Raw genomic sequence first — 25,215 nt, 5'->3', positions numbered from 1 at the left:
AAATATAAATAATATTCTGTTGGACGGAAGAATATATTACAAAATAATAATCGATCCTATACATATTATTTTTTATTTTAGATGGCATTATATACTTAACATGATTATTATATATAAATATATATTTTTGGTAATCAAACTTCTACTTGGAGGTTTTGGTGTTTTTTTTACCTTGTATGCAAATAAAACAGTTGGTTGAAAAACGTACAAAGAAGGTTGAAAAATTAAAATCTATATCGCATTAAAATTACTAGTATGTATTCTTAAACTCTTTAAAAAGATTTTTTTTAAATTTACCCATCTTCCCGGCAAAGTAAAAATATAGTACTGATAGCCAGAAACCCACACAACATCCCCCACCTCATGGTGGTGAATAATGGACTTGCCCAATAGTGTACTCTACATTAAGAGAAAAGTATTCAGATTCATTTGGTCCTTGCAGGAATTTTAAATAAAGCACCCTATGTTTAGTACCATAGTGACTTTCCTCTCTGAATTGGCAATTAAGTATACTTAAGTCTCTGGTGAAATAAAACCCTATAGAATACTCTCTGTTCATTGATGAAATAAACATTGTAAAAGGGGGGCTTATTTGATGTGTTTCTTTCAAGTTAAAGGTTAAATTAATTTTAAACTTTACAAGGATTCATTTGCCAGAACTGGCTTCCACATATTGGTGCTCCCATGAGAGAATCCTTCAGGCCCCTCGAATGTATCAAGTGTTGGCTTATACTCTGTAAGAGCTGCCAAACTTAATGGCTCCCATGGCTCGCTGACTCTCCCTTTAGCAAGTCTTAATGACGGCGCAGTCAATGATCGTCTTTTTTGTTTCTCTTTTGGTGACTTTTTCTCTGTAGTGGATTTTTCACGCAACATAGATCTTCGTTTACTAAGCAGTATTATCTCATTTTCTTCTGGATTTTCTGGTGGTTTTTTTTTTCTGGAAGCCCAGAATTGGCCATCACAAGTGGCGTCAGCTTCTGTTAAGAAAGACAGTTTTGCGTTTTTCTTTGTGGTGAGGTGTTTACTATTAGTTCTTCCTGGTGTAGCTTCTCTGCTATCATGCGGTTCATCTTCTGCTGAAGTGATCTTGCCATTTGTTAACCACTTGTGGTAGGCGGGCACATCAACAGCATCTTCCTAGAACAAAGAATACATACCATATATTTATATTGTGATTGGAACTATTCCTATTCAGAGGACCGAGTCTTGAAGGGTGTCCCCTTCTGTTTAACGGTTGCGCTATCAATTCACATCATTGTAAATTACATTAAAATAAAACCCCTCCTTTAGGACAACACTATTCGGGGAACATCCCTATTAATGGGAAACTTTTCTGAAATGAATGAAGGAAAATATACACTAAATAATAATAAACACTACAGCCAATACCTATTCAGGGGACACTCATACATTAAAGGAAAACTTCCCTACGAAACGTGTGTGTTTTAACACTACGGCCAGCAACTAGTCAAGGACCGAGTTCAGAGGGGTCTCCTTAATAGGGATAATACTGTGGTACTGTACATAAAATGGTGCACCATAATATATTTTGTGTGTTTGTACCTCATTGGCAATCCATGACGGGTAGTAACGCATTGGGCCTTCTTCCCCATTGCGATCAGAAAAATCAGGCAGAGGGTTGTTATACGTCAAAATAGCGGTTTTATCTTGGTTGTTGTGAGCTGACCGATACATTAATTCTACATTGTGTCGTAGTTCACGAACTTTATCTCGATAACTGCCATCTTGTAACTTTTCGGTTTCTGGAACCTAAAAAAGAGACAATTATTTAGAGATTAGACACCGTACGGACATGGGACTCAATCGTTGCTATGGATTAGGAACGTTTGTTTAATCAATACCTGTCTCTAAAGCTTAATATATTTTATTTTATCTCTCTACGTAATACTGTAAGGATATTTAATTGAATCTAATTTATCATTCTGCAGACAGCATTATATCGGTCCCTAACTAAATATCTCTTACCCCATTTCCACTATAGAAGCTTCGTTGAGCAACTGTTTCATGTTTTGTTAAGCATTCCCTGACGAATGCGCCATACGCATCTTTTAATTCATCTGGTATCTGTGAATCGGCTTTCTGTAACTTTCTGCTTGTGTTATCTCTCAATATCTTCCACAACATTGTTGCACCAGCACGTCCTACATAAAAACCAAACAAGTTTTATACATACAAATATCTTCTCTATATCAACCACTAATGATCAGTTATTTTATTTCCTATTATCTTCAGTGGACTCTCAACCAGTTGATTCTCAGTACTGTATCGCCATAGGAAAATGTTATAATACAACGTCACATGTGTATCACACATGGCGCCTTTTTAACATTAAACCATCAAAAAGAAATTGTAATAATACCTCCTTTTCTCCTTACAGCTGGTGGAATATTTGTCTGTTTTTTCTTCTCTGGTTCAATTCTTGGACGTAGAAAATAATTTGCTTGGCGCTTCCCAAACATCTTCTGAAGCTCGTACTCATGATCTTCCTTCTCTTCAAAATCTTCATCGTCATCTTCATCCTCCTCCTTAATGGCGCCTTCATCAACATCCATGTGATGGTGATCTTGATGCTTTGTGTCCATTTTCATATGTTCTTGACTTTCAGATTTTGAAAGGTATTGACCAGAACGTCTCCTTGGATAAGTTATTGCAGAAGACGATTGATTGGGTATTTCTTGCTTGGGCTGCTCAACCGACTGTTTCTGTTTTTCGTTAGCTGTGAGGAGATGTGTATTGTATTAGTACAGTAATAATGAATGTGGGAATGATCTGGACACAGACACACACTGGTTTATTCTTTAATAAGATTCTTTAAGTCTAGTTTGATGCACGTGCGACTCTCTACTACTGCAGTTGCCTGCATCAAACCTGAAGTGTTTTTGGTCTATGAGTGCTGATTACTAAAGGCAAGGTGTAGGTCATAGGCAGACCCAAAGGATGATAATGGGATTCACCATTGTCTGATAGGGGTGTTAAATTAATTTATATGTATTCACGTAATGCTCTTCTCAAATGTCGGTTTATCTAGGTAAGCTAGCCACAAAATGGAACAGCTTTAGTAGGCCTGGTTCTAAATTGTCTTACGTACACATATTCTTACCTAAAGACTGGTTGCCCGTATCCATAAGGTTCTGTTGTTTCATAGCTTTTTCTTTTTTTATAGCTTCTCTCAACTGAAAAAAAAAATTGTAATATAATAATTTAAATAAAGCTAACATTTTTTTTTTTTTGTGAAAATGGACATGTTCTGAGTATTCACGTTTACTGAATTAATTTTAAAAAGATATTTAATTGCATAATAAATAAACTAAAATGATTTATGAGAATGCAATTGGGTATATTAAAATAAATTTATATTACATATATATATTTTTTCCAATCATGCAATGTTATATTAAAATGTCTAACAGAACAAATACAAAGTATAGTATAATTGCATAAAATGATATTATATATTATAATATATTCTACTACCGACTTAATATTTACACTCTCTCAATATTGATCAATACTGAAGACTACTTCCTAGTAATTACATATTGTAGAATGTATATTGTGCAGCAGAGATATTACTTTTAATATCTTCAACATATAAGATATGGATTGTTTAATAATATTACAGCAGCGAATGCAGGATTTTGATATGGGGAGGGGTGAGGGTAGTACAGGGCCTAAAACTGTAGTGTTGAGTTGAAATGTAGGGGGTCCAGAGCTGACCCTCTGGGGGAGGGGGGTTCCCACTCTGAAGGACCGGCATATGGGCACGGCGCGAAAATATAAGGTATTATTAAGGATCATGGAGGGGGGAGCAGATTTGGGATATAAAATAAAAATCTGTGATCTCAAATTTCATACATAGATTTTCAGTAGCGCCTACAGTGTATTTAATACTCTCAAGATTAAAATACATGGGTTTTTTATATGGTGAAATATGTATGGTTTTTTCTATCTTATAAATGTAAGGACAGTTAAATGTAAAGGGGTGGGAGAAACCTTGAATTCAGTTTTTAAAACACATCGATATTTTACTTTTGAAAAAATTATTTAATAATTGGTCTACTAATGAGGATGTTGGTTTTTCTGTGGTTTTGTATTGTTTTCACAATGAATGCTCAAAAACCACAAGAAAGAAAAACTATGGTAAAATGCATAAAAATGACAACAATTGTGGTTTTCTTGGATCAATACAGTACAGTATACTTGTTTGATTTCTACATTGTCTGGTTATACTCTATTCATTTCATAGAAATATTCAGAAATAATTATAGTATCATTACATGTGATTCACAATTCCAACACAAGAAAATATCATGATCTCCACCAGAGATCCCTACCACAATTTGTGGTATCCGAAGATCACCACCAGCTGTGATGGTATTCAAAAAACACCAGAGCTACCACAGTTGATGGTGTCAAAAGCTTACCACCTACTTATACGGTATTCAAAAAACATCACTAAAAATCACTACTACAGTTGGTGGTCAAAAAACACCAAAGATCACCACCAGCTGTCATGGTATTCAAAAAACACCAGAGATCAGGACCACACTTGGAAATATCAAAAACCCGCCAGAGATCAGCACACATGTATTCAAAGTGTTTAAAGGTTATATTTAACATCATCATATATTCTGCCTTTTGGCTTTTTTTATAGGTTTATACGGTATAATTAACCAAGATCGTGCCAAAAATATAACATCCAGGTTTTCAATTTAAATATTTTATAAAATATGAAATGTGTATCTGATTCCAACTAGACTTAAGCTCTGTCTGCACTATCAAACTAGTCTGATAACAAAGTGTGATGTGCCCAAATATGGTAGTGATAAAGGACTATAAACCGTAGGTCTAGTTTGTGACACATCTAGCTCATGTGCACTTTAAAGAACCTAGTACATCTTTGGAGACGAGTAGGGGGTTGCCCCGGTGTACCAGTACATCACAGTCACTGATCATAACTGGGCCCTCTGGGAGACCAGTCGTTGACTGAAGAGGTCGGCCAGTATAATAAATAATAATAAAATAAATAATAATATGCCCAAATATAGTATATAGACATCATCATGTCCATATATGGACATCACAATTTTTTGTCACATAAAGTTTGATGGTGTAGACAGAGCTATATTCATAATCAATGTATTAAATACTGCTATGAGAATATAACAATAGGCCTAGGGGTTATAAACCGTCTTGCACATTTTCAATTCACAATTTGCTTTCAAATTCACTTAATCCAATAATCCATGCTAACCACAATCTCCCTCATAGGTGGTTGCAAGGTTAATTTGTTCATGCAATTTTAGGTATTCACAAAGCGAAAGTGCAACCATTTTGAAATTGTTGGAAAAATTCAATTCATTGTTGTACACAATACTAAGTTTTCCATTTCTCATGGTTTTTATGCACCAACAGCATTAATAAAAATTCCAAATTGTATACTATTCTAAATTATAACACATTCTTGTCATTTCATTCTTTTTATCACATGCCATACATTATTTTCTCCCATCCTCACAATTGGGGGAAGGTACTATGAGCTATTTGTAACAAAGTGAATGAATGTGTTATATTTGTCTGGCCGAGTCATTCTTTCAACTCAGGAAAATATTCTCCCCATTCAACTTTCAAAGTCCCACCCCATCTTGGAAAACAGACAATGTATGGAATGGGTTAGATTAGTTTTCATCAATTTCGTTGTATAGTCTCTTTCAAAGTCCCACCCCATCTTGGAAAACAGACAATGTATGGAATGGGTTTTAGACTAGTTATCATCAATTCCGTTGTATAGTCTCTATACTTATACTGATTTCATATGGTGCTAGAGACTTTCTTTTAATCTATGAACCAATTGAAAACAGTTGAAGTACACAAAACTCATAAATTATTTTATTTCTCAGAGCTGAATGAACATGCTCTACTTTGAGGATAAAACACTTTTGTATCTTTTATTTCCAGTTCATATTTCTCTGATTAGTTGTTGGTATCCAGAGCTGAATGCGTGATCTTCTTCGAAGATAAACAAAATAGTTTATTTGTGCCATCTCTGCTACTGCTGCCTAGTTGTTGATATCCAGACAATGCACTGATTTTACATGGTGCTAGAAACCTGAAAACAGTCTAACCACCACATGAAACCAGTGAACTGCATGAACATGACCTATCCTATGTCAAATAGACACAGACAGTAATGAGCGTTCAGCCATCCACGATAAAAAACGAAATACTTCAGGTTTCCACTATCTTGTGAAATGGTGTTTCTGGGTTTGAAGCCTGCTGTAGGCAGTGTACGACGACGATCATTTATGTTTAGGGCAAACAGACATACTTCTGCTTTTAACCATGGCTAGGGTTGAGGACCAGGTCAGGTTATAACTGCTAAGATGCTTTTATAAATAGTCTTTTTAACCTAATAATGATGGATTTGATCACATGACTGAATGTTTCACAGATCGACCAATCGCTTCACTCTCTACCCACCTGTATCTTTCTCTGTTCATCTTCATCCAGTAGCTGTTGGTGTAGCCGGTCATTTGCTTCAATGAGCTCGTGCTGCAGTAACACTTTCTTCTGCAGTAACCGATGCTCCTGGTTTCGTTGCTGATTCTTGAATTCCTGCCATTGTCTGTATTTCTCTGCATGCTTCTGTAAAAAGAAATAAGAAAATAATTGTTATCCAATCGGAATTAAGCATACCATAAAAGCGTTCTAATGCTACAGTATATGTTGGAATATCACGCAGAATAGAGTTCTTGTTTGGAACAATTTTGTTCAGCATTTGTTGATAAATGTCCTCATTTTTATTTTCCATACTATTGTTTCTTTTACTAGGTTGTTTCAGGATTTGTTCCTTTCTGTTAAAATATCAATTAATTACATAGGAAAGAAAGAATAATATTTTAAAGTTACAATACAAACTATACATTTACTGAAAATAATCATTAGTAGTAATTATTTATGAATATGCATTCTATATATAGAACTATGGAATACTATTGATATAGAAATGCAGTCAATACACCTAGGAAGAATTAAATAAGAAAACATCAGGTTTTATTTGAATAAAGAACTATACATAGTAACCTATATTGCTATATATAATATATTGCAATACAATTAATACTATTTATAGAAGTCACATTTGTCACAAGCCTGCTATAACCTAATTTTTATGGATGCAGTGAAATTCAATAATACTAATTATACAGTACACATTTCTACATATTGAATATCGCAAACTAGTGTTTATCATTAACGCTGCAGCGCGGCTAGCTGGATATGAAGGTACGACCCAATAAATTATGATAGAAATATATACTATGGCACGCTCTGTAATCTATGTATTTAGACGATAGGTAATTATGTAATTACAGTGATAGTAGGCTTTGGTATTTAACGATTCATTTGCAGACGTCAAAACTGATTCACCGTAATTATAATTGAACAGTGAAAAGCTATAGATTTATAAAATTTAATCCCACCCACCAATTTGTTACTTATTTTCATTATGAAAATTATATATTTGGTGGGTACATGTCAATGTACAGTATTATATTTTGGCGGTAGTCACGATACTTTAGTCCTATGTGACAGATCCCAGTGGCTTTACAGTACTGTGAGTACTAATATTTCCCTTAAATACAAATATTCTTTCCACTCTCATAAATTTACTAGAGTACAGAATAATAGTTATATAGTAGAAATTATACTTTATGGCATCTATAATTTCAACGATACTTTTTATTAATTCAGTAATACAGATTATATAATAAAATGTGGACATATTTTAATAATAATTTGGGGGAAGTCACTCATTTTTAATCGTTCACTTCCTGTCTTTTTAAGCAATAAATTTGCCAGAACATATATTTTACAACGGTGAGATGATTTGTGAGGATAGCCATTATGTCCAAGCTATTTTAATATAGCGATAATACACTATTAACCGTTATTTATTCTCATTTAAGTGCGCTGTTCTTGTTGCGAAAGATGCGATATCAAGGTTATGATCAGTTCACAATTCGCAACCATTCATAACTTTTCTCCACGTTTAACTTGAGAAATGTATGAATAATAGAGTAGGTTTATAAATATATAATGGCATTATACGTGAACATTTCACCGAATCATTATGATCATTATAGGTTAAAACCACTCTACATAATAAGTATATCTGCAAAGAAATGGAAACAGGTTTTGTTATACAGTATAATAACAAAAAAATGCGAAATCAGCGATTTAAATGCATTACAGTACAAGTGATTGGATAGCATTCTTAAATGTATGGAGATTTGAACCATCACCTTCGGTTCAAGTATTTAATGTTTCTCATGACCATAGCAAAAAGTTCAAAACAGAGAAGGCAATGATGTTTTAAATATAATTTTTAATACAAAGTATACAAACTGTGCCAGTGGATAAGGGGAGGGGGTAGGACTTGTGGTGAAAATAAACCGTTAATGCAACTGCCTAATGCTGGATGCTGTGGGTCCAGTACTGGCTTTATTTTGCCAACACATATTAAAATATATGTAAAATATAAAGTGATTAAAAAAGATAAAAGTTGTATACAAATAAAAGTGGTATTAAATTTGTTTTCTATTACTGTAAAAAATCGACTCGCGGTATTAAAACAAAGACAGAAATTCAACATATAAACTCCACCCTTAAATCTAACATATTTTACCATTCATATAAGATAATTGCCAAACGAAGCTGCATATAGAATTGATAGTAATTCATAAGCGCGGCGATGCTTGTGGTAGTTGTTTGGCTTGGCGTCACTATTCAATCAATACATCTGTAACGTAGTAGGCTACAAAATATTGACCTGCTGCGACAAACAATAGCTGAATATGCATACAACCCCTCATGCATCTAACGCGCATACAAAATCAACCATAAATATCGTATTCTATCAAGCTACTACCGATTGTGTTGGCCTAATTTAAATATGAGATTTTAATATTTAATTTTAGGGCATTGATCACGGCAGCCTATACAATGGCCTTGCTCCAATCAATACCAATTTTTTTATTTTATTCAATGGCACAGTAGATGGGATAACTATTCAGTAAGCATGCAGTACAAAAGCTCTATTCATGCAATTCTATGCTTAACAAATTTGAACTTCGTCATTATGTAGATTTCGATTTTAAATACACAGAAGATGCCATACAAGTATTTCATAATTACGTAATGAATAAAAACTACTAAACAATCATAAAACATGTTGGTAATTTTATACTACAGTAACTTTAAAAAATCTTTTATAATAAAATAATCAGTTTAAATTAACTATTATGCACTTAAACATGGAGAATAAAATTAACTCAGTTCCATACCAAAAAAAATGAGTGGTGCAATGGTCGCAATCACCTGTGCAGGGCAAGGCCTCTGTCCAAACCTTACCAATTGTAGGGCCTAACTGGTGGCTACTGCCCTAGAACTATTCAAAAACAGTCAATGTGTTTAATTAATGATTTAAAAAAAGAGTTTGGGACCTTTTGAACCTCATACCAGGTTTATACAAGATATACAAGATACAAGCCTACTGTAAAGTCTAAAATCCAATTCAAACTAATTCTCTTTCTCCTAGGTGTGTGACAAATATAGCTACGGAACCCTAATGAAGATATAATTTTATCTAATAATTTTATCCTAAATATGCTCGTGTGTGGACCTGTGTCTTTATTTCTACACACGAGATAAACGAGTCATACTGTACAACGCTCACTTAAAATGTCTGTACATTAAGCAATTAACCTTCCCATGATTCCTCAGATCTACATTCGTCAACATAATTACATTAACAAGTCTAGCATACAGTGCCACCTAGTAGTAAATTGAAACATAATGTAAATAGTTAATACCAACCTTTGACGAAACTACTGATTATTTTAAAACAATATTAAAAACCTCTGTTGCCGTCTCTGTCAACGACCACTGAGTGGAACACTTCAAAGTTTACATATTTTTCACTTTCAAAAAGTTTTAAGTGTGGAACTATAAGCTTATCGTACTATTAAATTTGAAGCTTGCCTTCAGATATTGTGATTATAGTCAGACTAGACTATCCTATGACTGGGTTTATGATTTTAATGTTTTATCAAGTCCAAAGTGCAAAGATAGCCTACCACAGTGATCAATGAACTTTTTGTAAAAGGTCAATGAAGTTAATTCATCTTTATACTACAAAAAGAACCGGTAAATCAAATGTAGATATTTAGTCACACTTAATTTGGCTTCATGATGTTTAAAAAAGTTAAAACTTCCATATACAGTAAAGATTTATGTAAATATTGCTAATACTACATTTACCATGAAAATTGACTCAGATAATGAACTAGTAGGAGATATTATGAAAAGATTAGATAAAGATATTAAACATGTTTGCCGCCAAAATTTAATTTGAAAAATATTATAGTATATGAGGTCTATGAAACTGTCAGTAAGTCATAAAGTTACTGTATGTAATGTATGTATATATTTATAATTTGACAATGATGAGAGCATACTAGGAAAACTAGCTGTAGTTTGGAGCCGAAAAATGGTGTAAATGCGTAAGTATATGGATGGGGTCTTTGGTAAAAATCATCATCATACGGTATATAATATATATCAAAAATTTGATTGACAATGATGAGAGCTAAGTATAGATAAGATATTTATAGAATATATATTTTGTCATCTTGTGATTGTAAACATACAGTTTTATTAACAAATTCTTCTAGTCTTTACAGACACACTCTACAACTAATAATCCACAATTATTATTACTGTGTATTACACAAAACATCAATACCAATCTACTAAAAACCTAATGAATAGTATTATTTTATGAATATATTTCCATATCCATAAAAATTATTTGAATTTCAATATAGCTATTAAAATCTCAACATATGAATCATGTATTAATGTATGATATTATTTGATGGTATTTAACTAAATGGTTGGCCTGAAAATTTCTTCTAAAAAGAATATACCATCAGCTCTATTCAATGTGGAACAGTGCGGGAACATATTTCTGCCAGTGTTAACCGGGCTAAACCTTAGTGGGATACGATAAACACTTGGAAACCTCGCTGTACAGTAGGTTATATATATTTTAAATAAGATACGAAAACAGCAAAGACAAGGGCGTATATTCCGATACAACCCCTAAATGCATGTTGTAAAATTGTCCATCATATTACATTCTACAGTAGGTCATCACGCTTTTTTCGATTATTAATAGGGAGCCAAAGATAGAGAACCAACCTAGGTTAGGTCAATTGATGTGTCGTCGTTCATCGTCTGAGGAGCGAGGACACAAGTCCAAATATTTCGTACACACACAATGAACTAACATGATATAGTTTGGTCGTCGGCCTTCGCAAACCGAAAGCTCTCTACTTGAGATAAAGATTATGGTGACAATTCATCCAAAATTTTGAGAAAATTGCATTGCATTTTTTACCAAATGTAGTAAAGATATTAAAAATAGAAGTTTTTTTACATGATGTATCATGCGTAAAATTTCCAATCTATTTTGCTCTTTCAAAGCATTTGGTCACAAACTTTTTTAGAAGTCATATATTATGATTCTAATACTCTTTGGAATAAATTGAAATAAATTACAGTACACTTCACATCAACTAAAATGTAGAAGACATCAAAATTGATTTCTATGTACCTAATTATTAACGCATTCGTTGCATAGCAACTAAGGATTCCTATAAGTTAATACAACAAAAAGAAAATAACTGAAATTAAATGTTTCATATAGACATATTTTTTTTATCCAACCGTTTTATTACATAACGGCGGCATAACATTTAAAAAGAAATCTCCTATCTAAGTGAATACCACTTTTGGAAATCCTTAATATTTATTGACTTCATTTAAATTAAGGGGAAATATCTCACCTACAGTAAGTCTATAGTGAATACAGGCCAGGGTCCCTCCCCTACCGGTACCCATTTTTTAATCTGCTCAATATTAACTACACTCTAGTTATATACAGTACTTACATTTTGATGAGCAAATTGATAAGCTTTACTGAAAATTACTATTCCTAGTTGTTAACACTACAGCATAGTAAATACAACTGAAGACCAAAAGGTGTAAAAATTCAATTGATTTTTTCCTATAGCCACTCCCAGAGAGATGCTTCAGCGGACCTGAATGGCCACAATACAAGTGTTAAATTCAAAACCCAGTGTGAATCACACAGTATTGTTTACAGTACACAAAACATCTATAGGCCTTCCACAATACAAAGCTACCACAGCTTTGCAACTGAGAGTCGTCAGTAAATAAAATACATTAAAACTATGAATACAAGTTGGTGATAAAGGAAGCCCCATTGAACGATACAAGCTTGTTGGCTGGATCAATAAACGTGTTTTCAAAGTCACGCCCATTGTAATTCAAGAATAGACTTTATTTTATGGTTAATTTCATAGCATTGCTAAGTAAAATCAACATCCTTAGTTTAGCATAATGAGAAAATTATGAACACGATAATCAATAAACAAGAACGCAGCATTTCTATTTCCTACAACAAAAGACTTTCTTTTAAAAATAATTTACAATTTTACGAAAAGAAAATTATATATCTTCCATAAATTAGCATTTGATTCTTATCTAATATTAAGTAATTTGTTAGTGTAATTATTCAGTAAGATCTCAATTGAAAAAAAAAATCCAAACAAAATTGTATTGTGTAAATATATAGGACGATAACATTTAATTGAATCTCTATTTTTTGTGGAGTGTGATTATTTATTATCTCAATAGAAAATAATTGCGAATAAAATTAATTTTAAATTACACATTAAATATTTAATTAGACTATTAAGGTACCAATCATAATTATTTATTCATTATAGATTTTACATAATTATTAGTATAATTATCTCTCTATCATTTAAACAGTTATTATATATGAAACAAAAAACACAAATCCGAAGGTCAATATATTACTAATATAAATTTGAAACAAATAAAAAAAAAATGTATACTCTTAAACACTGACTCTGTTTTGGGGACAACTTTTTATCAGAATAGGAAATATCACTTGAGGGAGCGGTTTGCGGATGATACCATTATCCGATAGGGGTCCTCAACATGTATCTATTGTCGGTTAGGTGGGCTAGGCACGATATATTTGTTTTTTTTTTAATTATACACATAAAACATGACTTTTCTCGGTAGAACTGTGTACTTTTAAACAAGCTAGCATTTTTGTGTCATTAATAGTAAAGAAATAGAAAGGAATACAAAGCAGTCTGTGCAAAAACAGCTGCGTTTTCACCTTACGTACTCCGGGTATTCGTTAAATAATTCCAATAGTAATTATATTAACAGGTCACCAGCATACTACTACTACGAGAGTATAACGTGGCAAGGCATTCGAAATCTTGTTTTCTTAAAAAATCAATGTTCTGAACACTTCGCAATCTGGCTGCTTGATTCAACTGTGCTATTATTTTGCCGCTTTCCTAAGTTTTATAATTTCATTTTAGCTGCCAAAAGGGAAGAGCAAGTGCACGCCCATATCACCCACTGGATCCGCCCCTATCGCCCACTGGATCCGCCCATATCGCCCACTGGATCCGCCCATATCACCCACTGGATCCGCCCCTATCGCCCACTGGATCCGCCCCTATCGCCCACTGGATCCGCCCCCTGTTCTTAATATTCTGATATTTTTCTCATCCAGGATATATTTTTTAATACAGTAATTCAAAGGCTAATCTACAATCATCAAACTCGACAACAAGCTTAGTATGATCTACTTGACCTAAATATAGAAAATGTACACCTTATTTTGTACTTACTGTAGTTAATTGAAAAATGAATTAAAACATTATTTTGTAACATTGATATTATTATTCAAACCATGGTTTTAATAATTATGAACAACTCCTAACCATGGGACATACCAGCTATTGAAGGGAAATTTTGTTGGGTATCAAACATAATTATGGGACAAGCCTATTAAAGGAGAACTTTGTTGGGTGCCGAAGATGTCCTTTAATAGAGATTCCACAGTATGTAGTTACTACGCCCATAGTGTAGAGTATTGATATAATATAATTTTTACAGTAATTATTTAATTATTTCTACCAATGAATACTAATTAATAAGTGTTTATGGCAATAAAAATAAAAAAATATTCCATGTTTTCGGAAACGTCAGTAAAACCTGTCACATAACCTGTGTGAGTTTTCTCACAGCACCAGGTTGTGGTTCTAACCATTCTTTTTACAATCTTTCCGCCTGAACGACTCTTTTCAAATATCTGTACACAGCCTGTTGCGCCAATAAAAACATACATTTCACAAACACAATACAACCAAGATGGCCGACACAATTGGGCATATAATACGGCATATCATGAAGGACAAACAACAACCTGTGTATATCTCCAATTCATTAACACAATTTACCAAAACCTATAAAACCATGACAATCTTCTTGCCGGTTATAAGTCTTTTATAATCTCTATCAAATTAATACCTAGTTATATCTATAATGTACATTTTTAGAGTAATATTTTAGCACTCATTAAATTATTAAATTTTTCGAAAAAATGTTATTGAAAAAAAAAACCTACCAGGAATGTCTTGGCAAATATCAAATCAAAATGAAAACCAAATTAAAAATCTTGAAACGTCTCCAAAAGATGAACAAATGTTGTTATAGTACGCAATAAACTGTATATAGCTTAAGCTTATTTACTCAACGTAATTTGCTGGTAAGGTTAAGCTTCTTGTAGTTGGCTAGCCCGATACGCCCTCACTGAAAGAGGATGTGTAAAGTAATGCAGCGTTTCTAAAACGGTACAATATGTAGCATTGCGGATGAATAGAACAAGTCATATGGAAAATACTAATACACCTCCAGCAAAGCTTTCAGTCCAGCGAGTTCCTCTTGCTTCGAAGAATCTATTCAGAGTTGCTCAACCAATGAAATCTTGCTTTATTAAAAAAAGCCAGAAGGAGCTATCAGTAGACATTCCTCATAAAAACCACTACGTACTACCAAGGCATACTATGAGCTGACGGTTTCCAAGTGTTTTACTACAAGCACGCAAAATATTGTGCAAAATAAGGTAGCTAGTCATTACACTTGAGTATAAGTCCATTTCCAACTTTATCCATAAAGGGACATTTAAAACAAAAATTATTCATTCATTCATAACACAAAACAAAATCATAGAAAATGATTTGGTTTCCTTCAAAGCCAATGACGACCTAGAGTTTGAAGACCGCATTTCTTACTTGCAAAATGAAACACTGCAAGAATGGTATATTTTTGGAACTGATCACAAAAACTTTTATTTTAGCACAAGGCCTATAGGCATTATTATGGCATACTCCAACTCCATAGGAATAGATTAGTACCTTTTACAACACTGACATGCTGGCTACGAAAGCTCAAGGTACAAGATTTGTATGCTAAGTATGATACATAAAAAAATGCGTCAACAATTTTGAACTCAAACCAATCAAATCTTAAATGGCTGCATACACAAATTTCAACCCTTAAGTTAGTCCGAGTCTGAACACACGTTATTTCAACGTACATTATAATGTGCTTTACAATACGAAAGCATATAATAGCTCTATGTGAACATACACATAATTCTGATATGTGTTTATCAGATCAACTTTCTCACATGACCTTGTTACTAGACTACGCAAATAGTAAAAAGAAAAACTTCACGTTTCTGTTTACAAAAGAAACCATAATCAAACATACTGTGAGCTTGTTTCATTGTTTGTTTATGATAATTAAACTATACAACATTCAAAAGAGGATTACCGTAGGTAACAGAAGAAAATGTAAATTGCAATTAATATTTCCTATATTATATACGGGCAAGAAACTGATAACAGGGAGAAACGATATACGCATTTCTTGAAACCGTATCAAACTTGAAATTTTCTAGTTACCATTTTTCTAATGCCTCAGTAGATGAACATTTTCAAACTAGCTAATGTTTGCTGCCTCCATTGTCATTTTTTCCAAAAGACCTCTGGTTTATTACTCTAAACACTGGATATTTGCATTGGGGTTGCTTATGCTCTGGGGGCCGCTTATCCTCCGAGGCTCTTGGATTTAGCCAGTGTATGTTCACAGCTTTTACACCACTGGCAAGACCCTTCCCTCTACAAAATATTGCACAGCTATATTGAGACATTAACTTCTGCATATACAAGATGCAATTTTCCAATTGGCTTGTATGGAAGCTAGTACAACATATTTTGCCAATATCCAGTAGCAAGCGGCAAGTGGAAGTAAGATTGTTATACACACTTGAGCAATCACACACAGGCGGTTTTTCATAACCAGCAAAGCGAACATAATTTGAGAATTTTAATATTTCAACAAGGATGTTCATGTGAATTGAAAGTATGTTAATGATGTAATAGTGATGATGATTAAAATATGTATCAAATTTTAATAAGGTTGAATAGTACAGTATTAGTCATATACTAGATGTTGACAGCTGGATTTGATTTAGGGTGGTTTCGTAGTAAACAAAATGTTTCAGTGGTGTTTTTATTGGTAGCATAAGCTTCGTTCCCACTAGTACATTGCTACATGTAACCTACAACTTAAATGGAAAGTAACCATAATCAGATTTTGAACCATAACAAGAAAGCTCCAGTTTAATGGTAGGATGTCTACCAATCAGAAGCTCCTACCTGAGGTCAGAGTTCATTATCTGATAGGGGTATTTAATAAAATTATATATTCAAGTTATAGCTCTCTTTTTGGAGAGAACAGGCCAATGGTGGTTTATCCAGGTAATCTAGGCACGAAATAGACTCAATTCCCGAATCATCTTTCATCATTTCCCCTCATCATAATGCTTTTCTTTTGTCAATGTATCGATCAAGCATCCTGCATTCAGGCAATTTTATCTCGCATAAACAATTTAATTCCTATATAAAATGTAGGAGACCTACATATTTAAGTACAATAAATATGTAATTTAATGTAAGTCACCAGCGATAGGTGTGAAATGTAGTTAGGGTTCCGGGATATAGAGATCAATCACCTAGAATCAGCATTCAGTAGGAAATACATACCGTGCACCAAACTTGTAATTTATAATAATTACTATCCCATAATTCTCTACTTTCGATGCAGTCTAATGATTTTATATGTTAAATTTGACGAGACACAAATTTAATTTGTCTATATATAATTTAGTTACACATACATTAAATATAAATTTTAACAGAGCATATCAAGCCCCATTCTGTTTTGTTTTTTCTATGTACATCTTTTTAAAATTGAAATTGCTATACATTAAAATTGTTTTATTTTTTATGCAGATGATTATTAAGTTTCTTTTATCTTTATTTATTACATATTAATTATGAAAAAAAATAATCAATCACCAACCTGCTTTGATCCGCTTTCTCCCTCTGTTTCAGTCAACTTTCCATTTCTACTGTAGCTCAACTGATGAGATCTAAAAGATGAGAGAACATGATTTAAAAGTAATCTTAAACCAACATTCACTGAAAAGAGAGTTTTAATAGAAGCTCTATCTTATCAGAGAGCTTTACTGAAGATCAGCTTTAAAGCCTTGTTCTCACTGGACTTAAAACATGGTCAATTCAATAAGTAGTAACTTTACTTTAAAGGTCAACGGTACTTTGACCATTGTTCGCACTAGTATCATTCACACGGTTAGTTTTACCAATTTGTTTTACAAGCGGTATTGCACTATATTTTACCGAAACCAAGGTACAGTAAGTTCTACCATGGAGAAATAAGGTGGTCGAAATGGTTCTACTAGGCAGGCATGGTTGGTAAAATTAACTGTTCAGCTTGGTTAACTTACAGATCGGACGGTAAATTTAGTGGGTAACTTGCTTAATTTGACCAAATTAGGTTCAGTTTGATCAAGGCTTTAACGCCGAATGAATTTCAAGAAATTATATTTTTTTGTCATATCTGTTCTAAATTTCTTATATTTCTTATTGTTCAGGCCAACAGAGTTTTCCTATGGGATATTAAAGCTTTAAATGAAATGAATGAAATATAGTTAGTCATTTATATTTAATATGATTTCCAAAATGTTTGTGAACTTGACTAAATTGTGGTATACTGACAAATAAAATATTTATGCAAATACAGTAAGTAATAATGCTATAATAAATTATTAATTTAAAGTTTATCAGACCTTATAATTAATTGTTTATTATTTGTTTATTGAGGTTGAAATAAATAAGAATATATATTTATAGTTAGTATCGATAGTTGCTAATACAACGTTGTCCTGTTTGAAATTTTTTACTCAATACACTTGCTTCATTAAGTTGTTTTTGTTGCTGATCTTAACCAAGTAGTCGCAAATTGCTTGCATGAGTCGTGAATAAAGAGCGTTTAAGGAACTGTTATTGATGCCATTCTTGCACAATATTTGCGTTTTCAACTTGAAGAAGCCGCAACAAAGACAAAATTTAAGGCATGGACGATATCACATCGCATATGTTTTTCCCACACTCGGTTTTAAATTATTCATGGAACTGCTGAAAACAAAATATTCTAATTTTTTTGCAGATGGGTTATGTGCCAAATGGTCTATTGCTATTGGCTCAATTAAGGTTTAAAAGTTACAAACAAGAATATTCTTGACAACTTTCTTGAACATTTGTACATTATGTCAATTAATCAATCAATCAATTAATTATATTTTTAAAATGGGAGAAAGTTTGGATACATGGGAAGTGGGTAGGCATAAAGTGGATTGATATTTTTAATTCAATTCAACTTTATTCAACTGTCCATATGAAATATATCATACAATAAAAAAAAGAAATACAAAGCTTTATTTGACAACCTTCATGGAGAGATTTTTGTAAAGTATTACTCTTTTTTAGAAAAAAGAGATTTTTATAGAAATGTTAGTTTTCAGAATCTGAAATGCACAGTTAATTATCATTGAACTTTCCTATTATTACTTAATACGTGCAATAATGATTTCATCAGATAATTAATATTTGGTACATTACATTATTATTTTAAATTGATCATGCTTATTAAAATTTTAACCAAGGCTACAACTCATAACTTATTCAGTTTTATGTTAAAATTTAATTAATTTATTCTAATCACTTTTGTCCTTATTGTTACTACAAGGCAATACTCTACTTACATTTTCTTAACTTTAACTTTTTGTATCTAAGCCTCTCTGGTATTTATCCAGGTAGGCTAGGCATGAAATACTATAAGGATATCTTTATACTTTATCTTTTTTTTATTATAAGAAAATGACCAAATCTCAAGTGGGAACAAAGATTAAAGGGTTTTCCAAGCATTCTAGAGAAAATGCGGATAATTTTATGTTACACTATGGACTCTTTGGTTAGTTAAATCCGCCCCAGTGGCGTAATGGCTATGAGCGCTCACTGGCTAAACCCAGGGGCTCTGGAGCTTATAGGGGGCCCTAGAACTTATGGAGCTTATGGCCAACCCTGAGCAGTATCCAGAGGAAAAAACAGACATTAAAATATGTCGAAAAGGGCTAAAAATGCCCAAGGCCTCCAGCGTTGGAGGGCCACTGATACGCCCCTTAACCTCTGGGGAATATCACATTAAAAAGGCCAGTTGTATTTAAAATAAGTGTGTGTGTATTAGGCATTCTTTCCACTTGAGAAGGAAGTTTGCACACATTTATGATATTCTGGAGTGTACTCTGCCAGCAGATTCCAAAAGTAAACATTAGTTTAGTGTTATGCAAATTCTCAACCAATTTACAATACAACTGAAATTTGTTAAAGAGTAATCAGAACTTTGGTCGTCATATTTGTATATGATACAGAACTCGTTGAAATCCTCTATAAATCATGTCTAGCTTAATACATTTTTTAATATATTTTTGAATTTGAAATAAAAGGTAATTGATACATTTTTAAGAGATTTCATTTTTGAATGGTAGAAAGTGAATTCAAATTTACCAATTACTGGTAGTTAAAATATTTATTTAAGAAATAGTTTTTATCAATTAAATAAAAAATACAGAAAGGATCACTAATGTGCAATTTCTACCAACATACTACTACTGCCTTGAAAGAGTTGAAGTATTGTAGAGGGGATTCAGGAATTCAGCATTCATTGTAAAATGAATGCTGAACATATAACCTAATGTTCTATCTGTAGCATAGTATTTATATTTAGAGGGGCGCGCCCAAGCACCTTGCATCTGCCCCTGCAGTATGACCACATGTAACTTTCGATTTGGTAAAATGCTTTAAGTTTCAAAACTGTTTTGAATTATGGATTTATATCCGAAGATATGATTGAAATATTCATACTAACAAAATGAGATTAGTTAATTAGTCAAGAACTGTTAAGTTACACTATTTATACAAAATGTAAATTTACTACTAAATATTTTTCTGTACAACATAGTTATACATACCTATTAATACCATTCTTACTTCATACCAACTAACGTTTATGAAACTTGTATCTAAAAGTCTTCTTTTATTGTGGTTGAGAAATCGTTGTAAAATACAGTAGTTTGCCGCCATTTTTACCCTTTACAATACACCTGCATGCCCCCAAGTGGACTGTCTATATTTGTTCTTATAACGGTTCATTACCTGTGATTGACACTTGATAAGCCACACCCCTATTCATTGCTATTCAAGTTCATGTGTGCATACAAAATGTAAGCCTCTAAAGGTTTAAATTTTTAAGTATTACACAAATGAAGGTCAAAGTTTAAGTACATAAATCATAGCATTATACTTTCTAATAGTGAAGAAGTTAGAACAAAATAAGAACAAGAAAATGATACACAACAATTAATCGTCATAAATGAAAAATTTATTCTTCAAAACATGGTATAGTTACATACTGAGAAAGTTACATTACTTTACTGCAGAAGTTGTTTACTGCAGTATAGTTACCTACTGCAAAAGAATGCTTGGTTCCCACTAGAGCCGCAACACAACGACGTAATGCAACGTAAGGGGTTTGACCAATCACAAGCGATGGATTTATTTGACTGTTGCTTGTCATTGGTCAACTTGTTTGCGTTGCGTCTATGTCTGTGCGTTACGTCCTAGTGGGAACCAACCTTTACTAGGTGAGTTACAGACTTAATTAAGTAAGTAGTAAGTTTTTTACTGCAGTATAGTTATACTTACTGCAGCAGTAGTTACATACTGCAGTAATTACTTATTGCTACTAAAATTTGGTTCCCACTTGAACGCAATGCAGTGTGAGCTGTTGACGAATCAAAATTGACAGTTCATGAATTTACAGGTTTTTCTGTATAATAATTCTAAAGGAGTACAACATGAGCAAAAATGCAAATGTATGCAAAATATTTCATTTGAGTATGTGCCCCTATTTGGTTAATATTAATATAGTTGATTTTAATTTAAGAATTAAATTGTTGGAGGAATATCTCATATATAGTATGTTAACATGTAATATTTGATATCAGAAAAACATGTTAGGTCAAGTTAAAATGCAAATTTATGCAAATTACTATACAATACAAACCAACCTCTTTAAATTTAATTATTTCAATGATTACTAAACCGTATGATTTATTCATAATTTTCTAAGACTGTATATTATTAAATAATATGGCAATCCACGCAAATCTACATTATAATAGATTGGCCTTGATAAAATATACTACTACTACAGGCTTGGTTTAGCCTAAAGCAAGAGGCTTGGGCCTACACAGCAGAATCCAATATCATCATGATGGACTTGTTCGATCAGTTCAATACTGATCAATACACATTGATTGGAATAAATAAAGATGTATTATACGAATTAACAAACAATGTATGGTGATTATCATACCATGGTAAAACATATCTAATAAATTGTCAGAAATAACAAGAGATAGAATGATGGGCTGGGAATAATCAATATTAAAGAAAATATAGGCCTAAGCATCTATGCTAAGTAGTGTCGATGTACTTTTTTAGTACGTTGTAAACACAACTTTAGCACCTACCTTCTCATCTCGGCTTTGACTTCCGCATATATGTTACAGAAGGCGGCGCTCGAACGCACTTTTAATTCGACTTAAATGAATGATCTCCTGAATACATACTTTGCTTCCTGAATTTTATTATTTTTCGCTGTCGGTTTTTATGTGCAATGCAGTCCAACATAAACTTTATAGTGGTCAATCAGTCGAGTCCTTAGTAATGATTTGTTAGTCACGTGATAAGAGCTATGGAAACCAGTTATGTTGAGGGCTAACGTGTGAAATGCGGACAGGTAAAGGCGGGAGAGATCAAACAATGCGTTAAATACCTGACCAAAGAGGGTGCTCTAAGGCCTTGCAATCATTGAATCAAGATTATTATCGCAATATTTAATAAATAATAAAGATCATTTAGAAATAAATAATATTCTGTGTGCTGTGCTGTTTAGACTCTCCTTTTCGTAAAAGATATATTGTCCCCTAAAAAATTGTGTTTTTATTTTATTTTTAATATGCCATTTTAATGTCATATAATATTTATTCAATTTGCCGTGTTGTTCATGATATTTTTGAGTGCAACATTGTTTTTCAGTTATTTTTAAGTGATACGCTGAGCTATTTTTCTTGACCTTTATAATTTTTTTTCCTTCACACATGTTATAATGTTCCAAAATCGCTAATACCTTACCTTGTGAAAAAATAATTCTTAACAATTTTTGTTGTTGAATATGCCATTTTAATGTTACCTAATAGTTATCCACTTTGACCAAAAATTAGATTGAAGAAAAATGTATTTACATGAAAAAACTGTAATTTAAAGCAAAAAAATGGTCAAATTGGCTGCCAATGGGTTTTTGTTTCAATTTAAGCATTTATTTTGTCATTTTATAAATAATCCTTTTTTTTCTACGGAAGTGATTAATTTTATTAAAACAACAAAATAATCTATAAGTCTGATTTTATAAATCTTCATTTTTTCATGTTTTTGTGGGACAATAAATCGTTAAAACATGTTACATTAAAATCATGGATCAATGGTTGGGAAACATATTTGCTGTCAACTTTCAGTTCACTTAGTTTCTTTCAAAATAAGCTATTTTATTAGCTTTGCTAGCAAGCAATTGTGAATTTCATTTAAGATTATCATTTACGATAGCTCCTAAATAGGTTGGTGGTCAGACACCCTTTCAATAATTGAATTGAATATTAATTATGACGATTGCAACATTTAAGAACCTATATTTATTTCTGTAAAATATTTTGCATCGTCACAGAAACCTGCTTTACGATGTCATCGGCATACTCATAATAATAACTGCACCGTATAAGACCTACATAATATTACATTCACTTGTATAACATGAGAGGTATTGTCGATAACAGCCCTCGAACATCATAATGAATGAGGATTAGAACCAAGTATCTTCTGCTTGATACATGCACCATACCGTTTAGACCACTGACGCTTTCATGCGATTTCATTTTCGATCTCGTTGGTGCCTTGCACATTTTTGCCTCTTCTTTCAATGACTGATTGGTAGGCCTATCTTCACGACGAGGTTTGGGCCTATAATAAACAAATTATATTTATTAAAGCAGCAGAAGTTCGCTTGGGGTGAAAAGAGACTTTTGTGAAAATTCATGCTTATGTAATTGTTTTACATCACCCCATGTTTACTTTTATGAGATAGGAGGTTAACATTAACTTGGGTACATTCTCTGCATTTAAACTCCCACCTAACTCTCGTCTTCTACTCACTCCCCCCAAATCAAGTTTTGGGTTTGAATCATCGAGTCATAGAAATATTAATAACTCCATTCTTCTTTGCATGCGGTGGTTGTCGCATATACTGAAATATATAGGCTATACCAGTGTTTTTGTATATCTCCCTGGATACCGAGTTATTGCTTGCTAAAAAATCAATTCCACATAATATATTAAATACAGTAACGTTATTGAATCTCATCTCAGATGGTGAATCGTTATATAAAGTACATTATAGAATATTTGGCTTATTATTATTATTAATGTGGAAATTATTTTTTTTAAACTTTGAAAAAGAGAAGTAAAACTCCTCAACGATTTTGAGACAGATCCATTTTTTGGTCATACAGTATGTCTGTCTTTGAAGATCCATTCTTGGCAAAATGATAAGCTATATATCATATCAATATCATATTTGAAAATATCACTACCACAAAATTGGGAACATCACTAGTGTAGACAGAGCTTTAGAATCATATTAAACCAATAATAACAAATATAAAAGGAACACGGTTTATGATGCCCTGAGGGAAAATGTTGTATACTGGTGGAAATAATTCAAAATTGATCATCACAAATCATTTTGTTCGTTTTATAATGTCGTGATAGTAATTGTAGTCATGCGAACGGATTAAAATCAACTCAGTGTAGGCCTATCATTTTATCGACGTACTTCAAAAAAATGGAAATAATTTTCTTCTTATACAAAATATGGAAACAGAAAGCTCATAAAATGCTGATTGCAGATTAAGTATGGAATCATGTTTTGTTGAGCTTTAATAGAACATTAAATCTCTTTTGCTTTTCTTCTTTTTCCATTTTTCTTTACTTCAACTCGGTATAGTCTAGTTTACCATTATTGGCGCTTTTCATCAATTGACATAAACATTAAGTTCTCTTTATTTTATGATATACAGTAAACAAAAGAGCAGGCAAATCTAAGAAAGCCACTGCTTAGCCTTTTCAGTATTGTGCTCAAAATAAGGGGAAAAATATTGATTGAATATAAATTTCATTCTGATAGATTTTCAATATTGGTTGGTTTGATGTGCTTTTAACCCAAATTGCTCTATCAATTTCAATCGCCTTTAAGTATTACTTATTAGGCCTTAGTACTATATCTTTTATATAAATTCTTTGTCATTATTTTTCGTATTTTTCTTTAGGGCCAAAAAATCAGCTTACTTTGAAATATGGCGAAATTAGGCCTAATAGATAATTTAAAACTGTAGCTTTTTCGGCAAAAAAAAATCTCTAGCATTATAGGCCTTTCTTTTTTCGCAAAACTAAAAGCGATCTGTAAGCGCCTATCTAAGATTTTCTGAATTTTCTAGATACATTTTTAATACAAATTAAACACTAAATTTATATGGACATTGGTAATTCAGCCAACTGGTATTTTCAAAATCCCAACAGTAGTTTTCTAAAATTGGGCGGAAACAAGCTTCCG

The 25,215-nt window shown here is 32.5% G+C and overlaps 1 protein-coding gene across 3 annotated transcripts; it reads right to left on the bottom strand.

The window, feature by feature from the left end:
• Positions 1 to 31: 31 nt before the first annotated feature.
• Positions 32 to 22,264, bottom strand: LOC144856572 (uncharacterized). 3 transcript variants are annotated; one of them, XM_078714592.1, is made up of 8 exons: positions 22,025 to 22,264; positions 17,434 to 17,503; positions 6,505 to 6,669; positions 3,125 to 3,197; positions 2,384 to 2,740; positions 1,990 to 2,165; positions 1,567 to 1,773; positions 32 to 1,140 (listed from the first exon to the last, which is right to left on the bottom strand). In XM_078714592.1, exons 1-8 carry the CDS (start codon positions 22,030 to 22,032, stop codon positions 637 to 639), a joined length of 1,560 nt encoding a protein of 519 aa, XP_078570718.1. In that variant the 5' UTR covers positions 22,033 to 22,264; the 3' UTR covers positions 32 to 636. The 3 variants fall into 3 exon arrangements, with proteins under 3 accessions (XP_078570718.1, XP_078570719.1, XP_078570720.1); XM_078714593.1 differs by having other exon boundaries at positions 37 to 1,140; positions 17,434 to 17,488; positions 22,013 to 22,264; XM_078714594.1 differs by lacking the exons at positions 17,434 to 17,503; positions 22,025 to 22,264 and adding an exon at positions 14,630 to 14,778 and having other exon boundaries at positions 37 to 1,140.
• Between the last annotated feature and the right edge of the window lie 2,951 nt (positions 22,265 to 25,215).

Source organism: Antedon bifida, chromosome 11 (genome assembly GCF_963402885.1).
Source record: "Antedon bifida chromosome 11, ecAntBifi1.1, whole genome shotgun sequence".
NCBI classification, from domain to species: domain Eukaryota; kingdom Metazoa; phylum Echinodermata; class Crinoidea; order Comatulida; family Antedonidae; genus Antedon; species Antedon bifida.
This window is presented reverse-complemented; position numbering and strand designations above follow the sequence as displayed.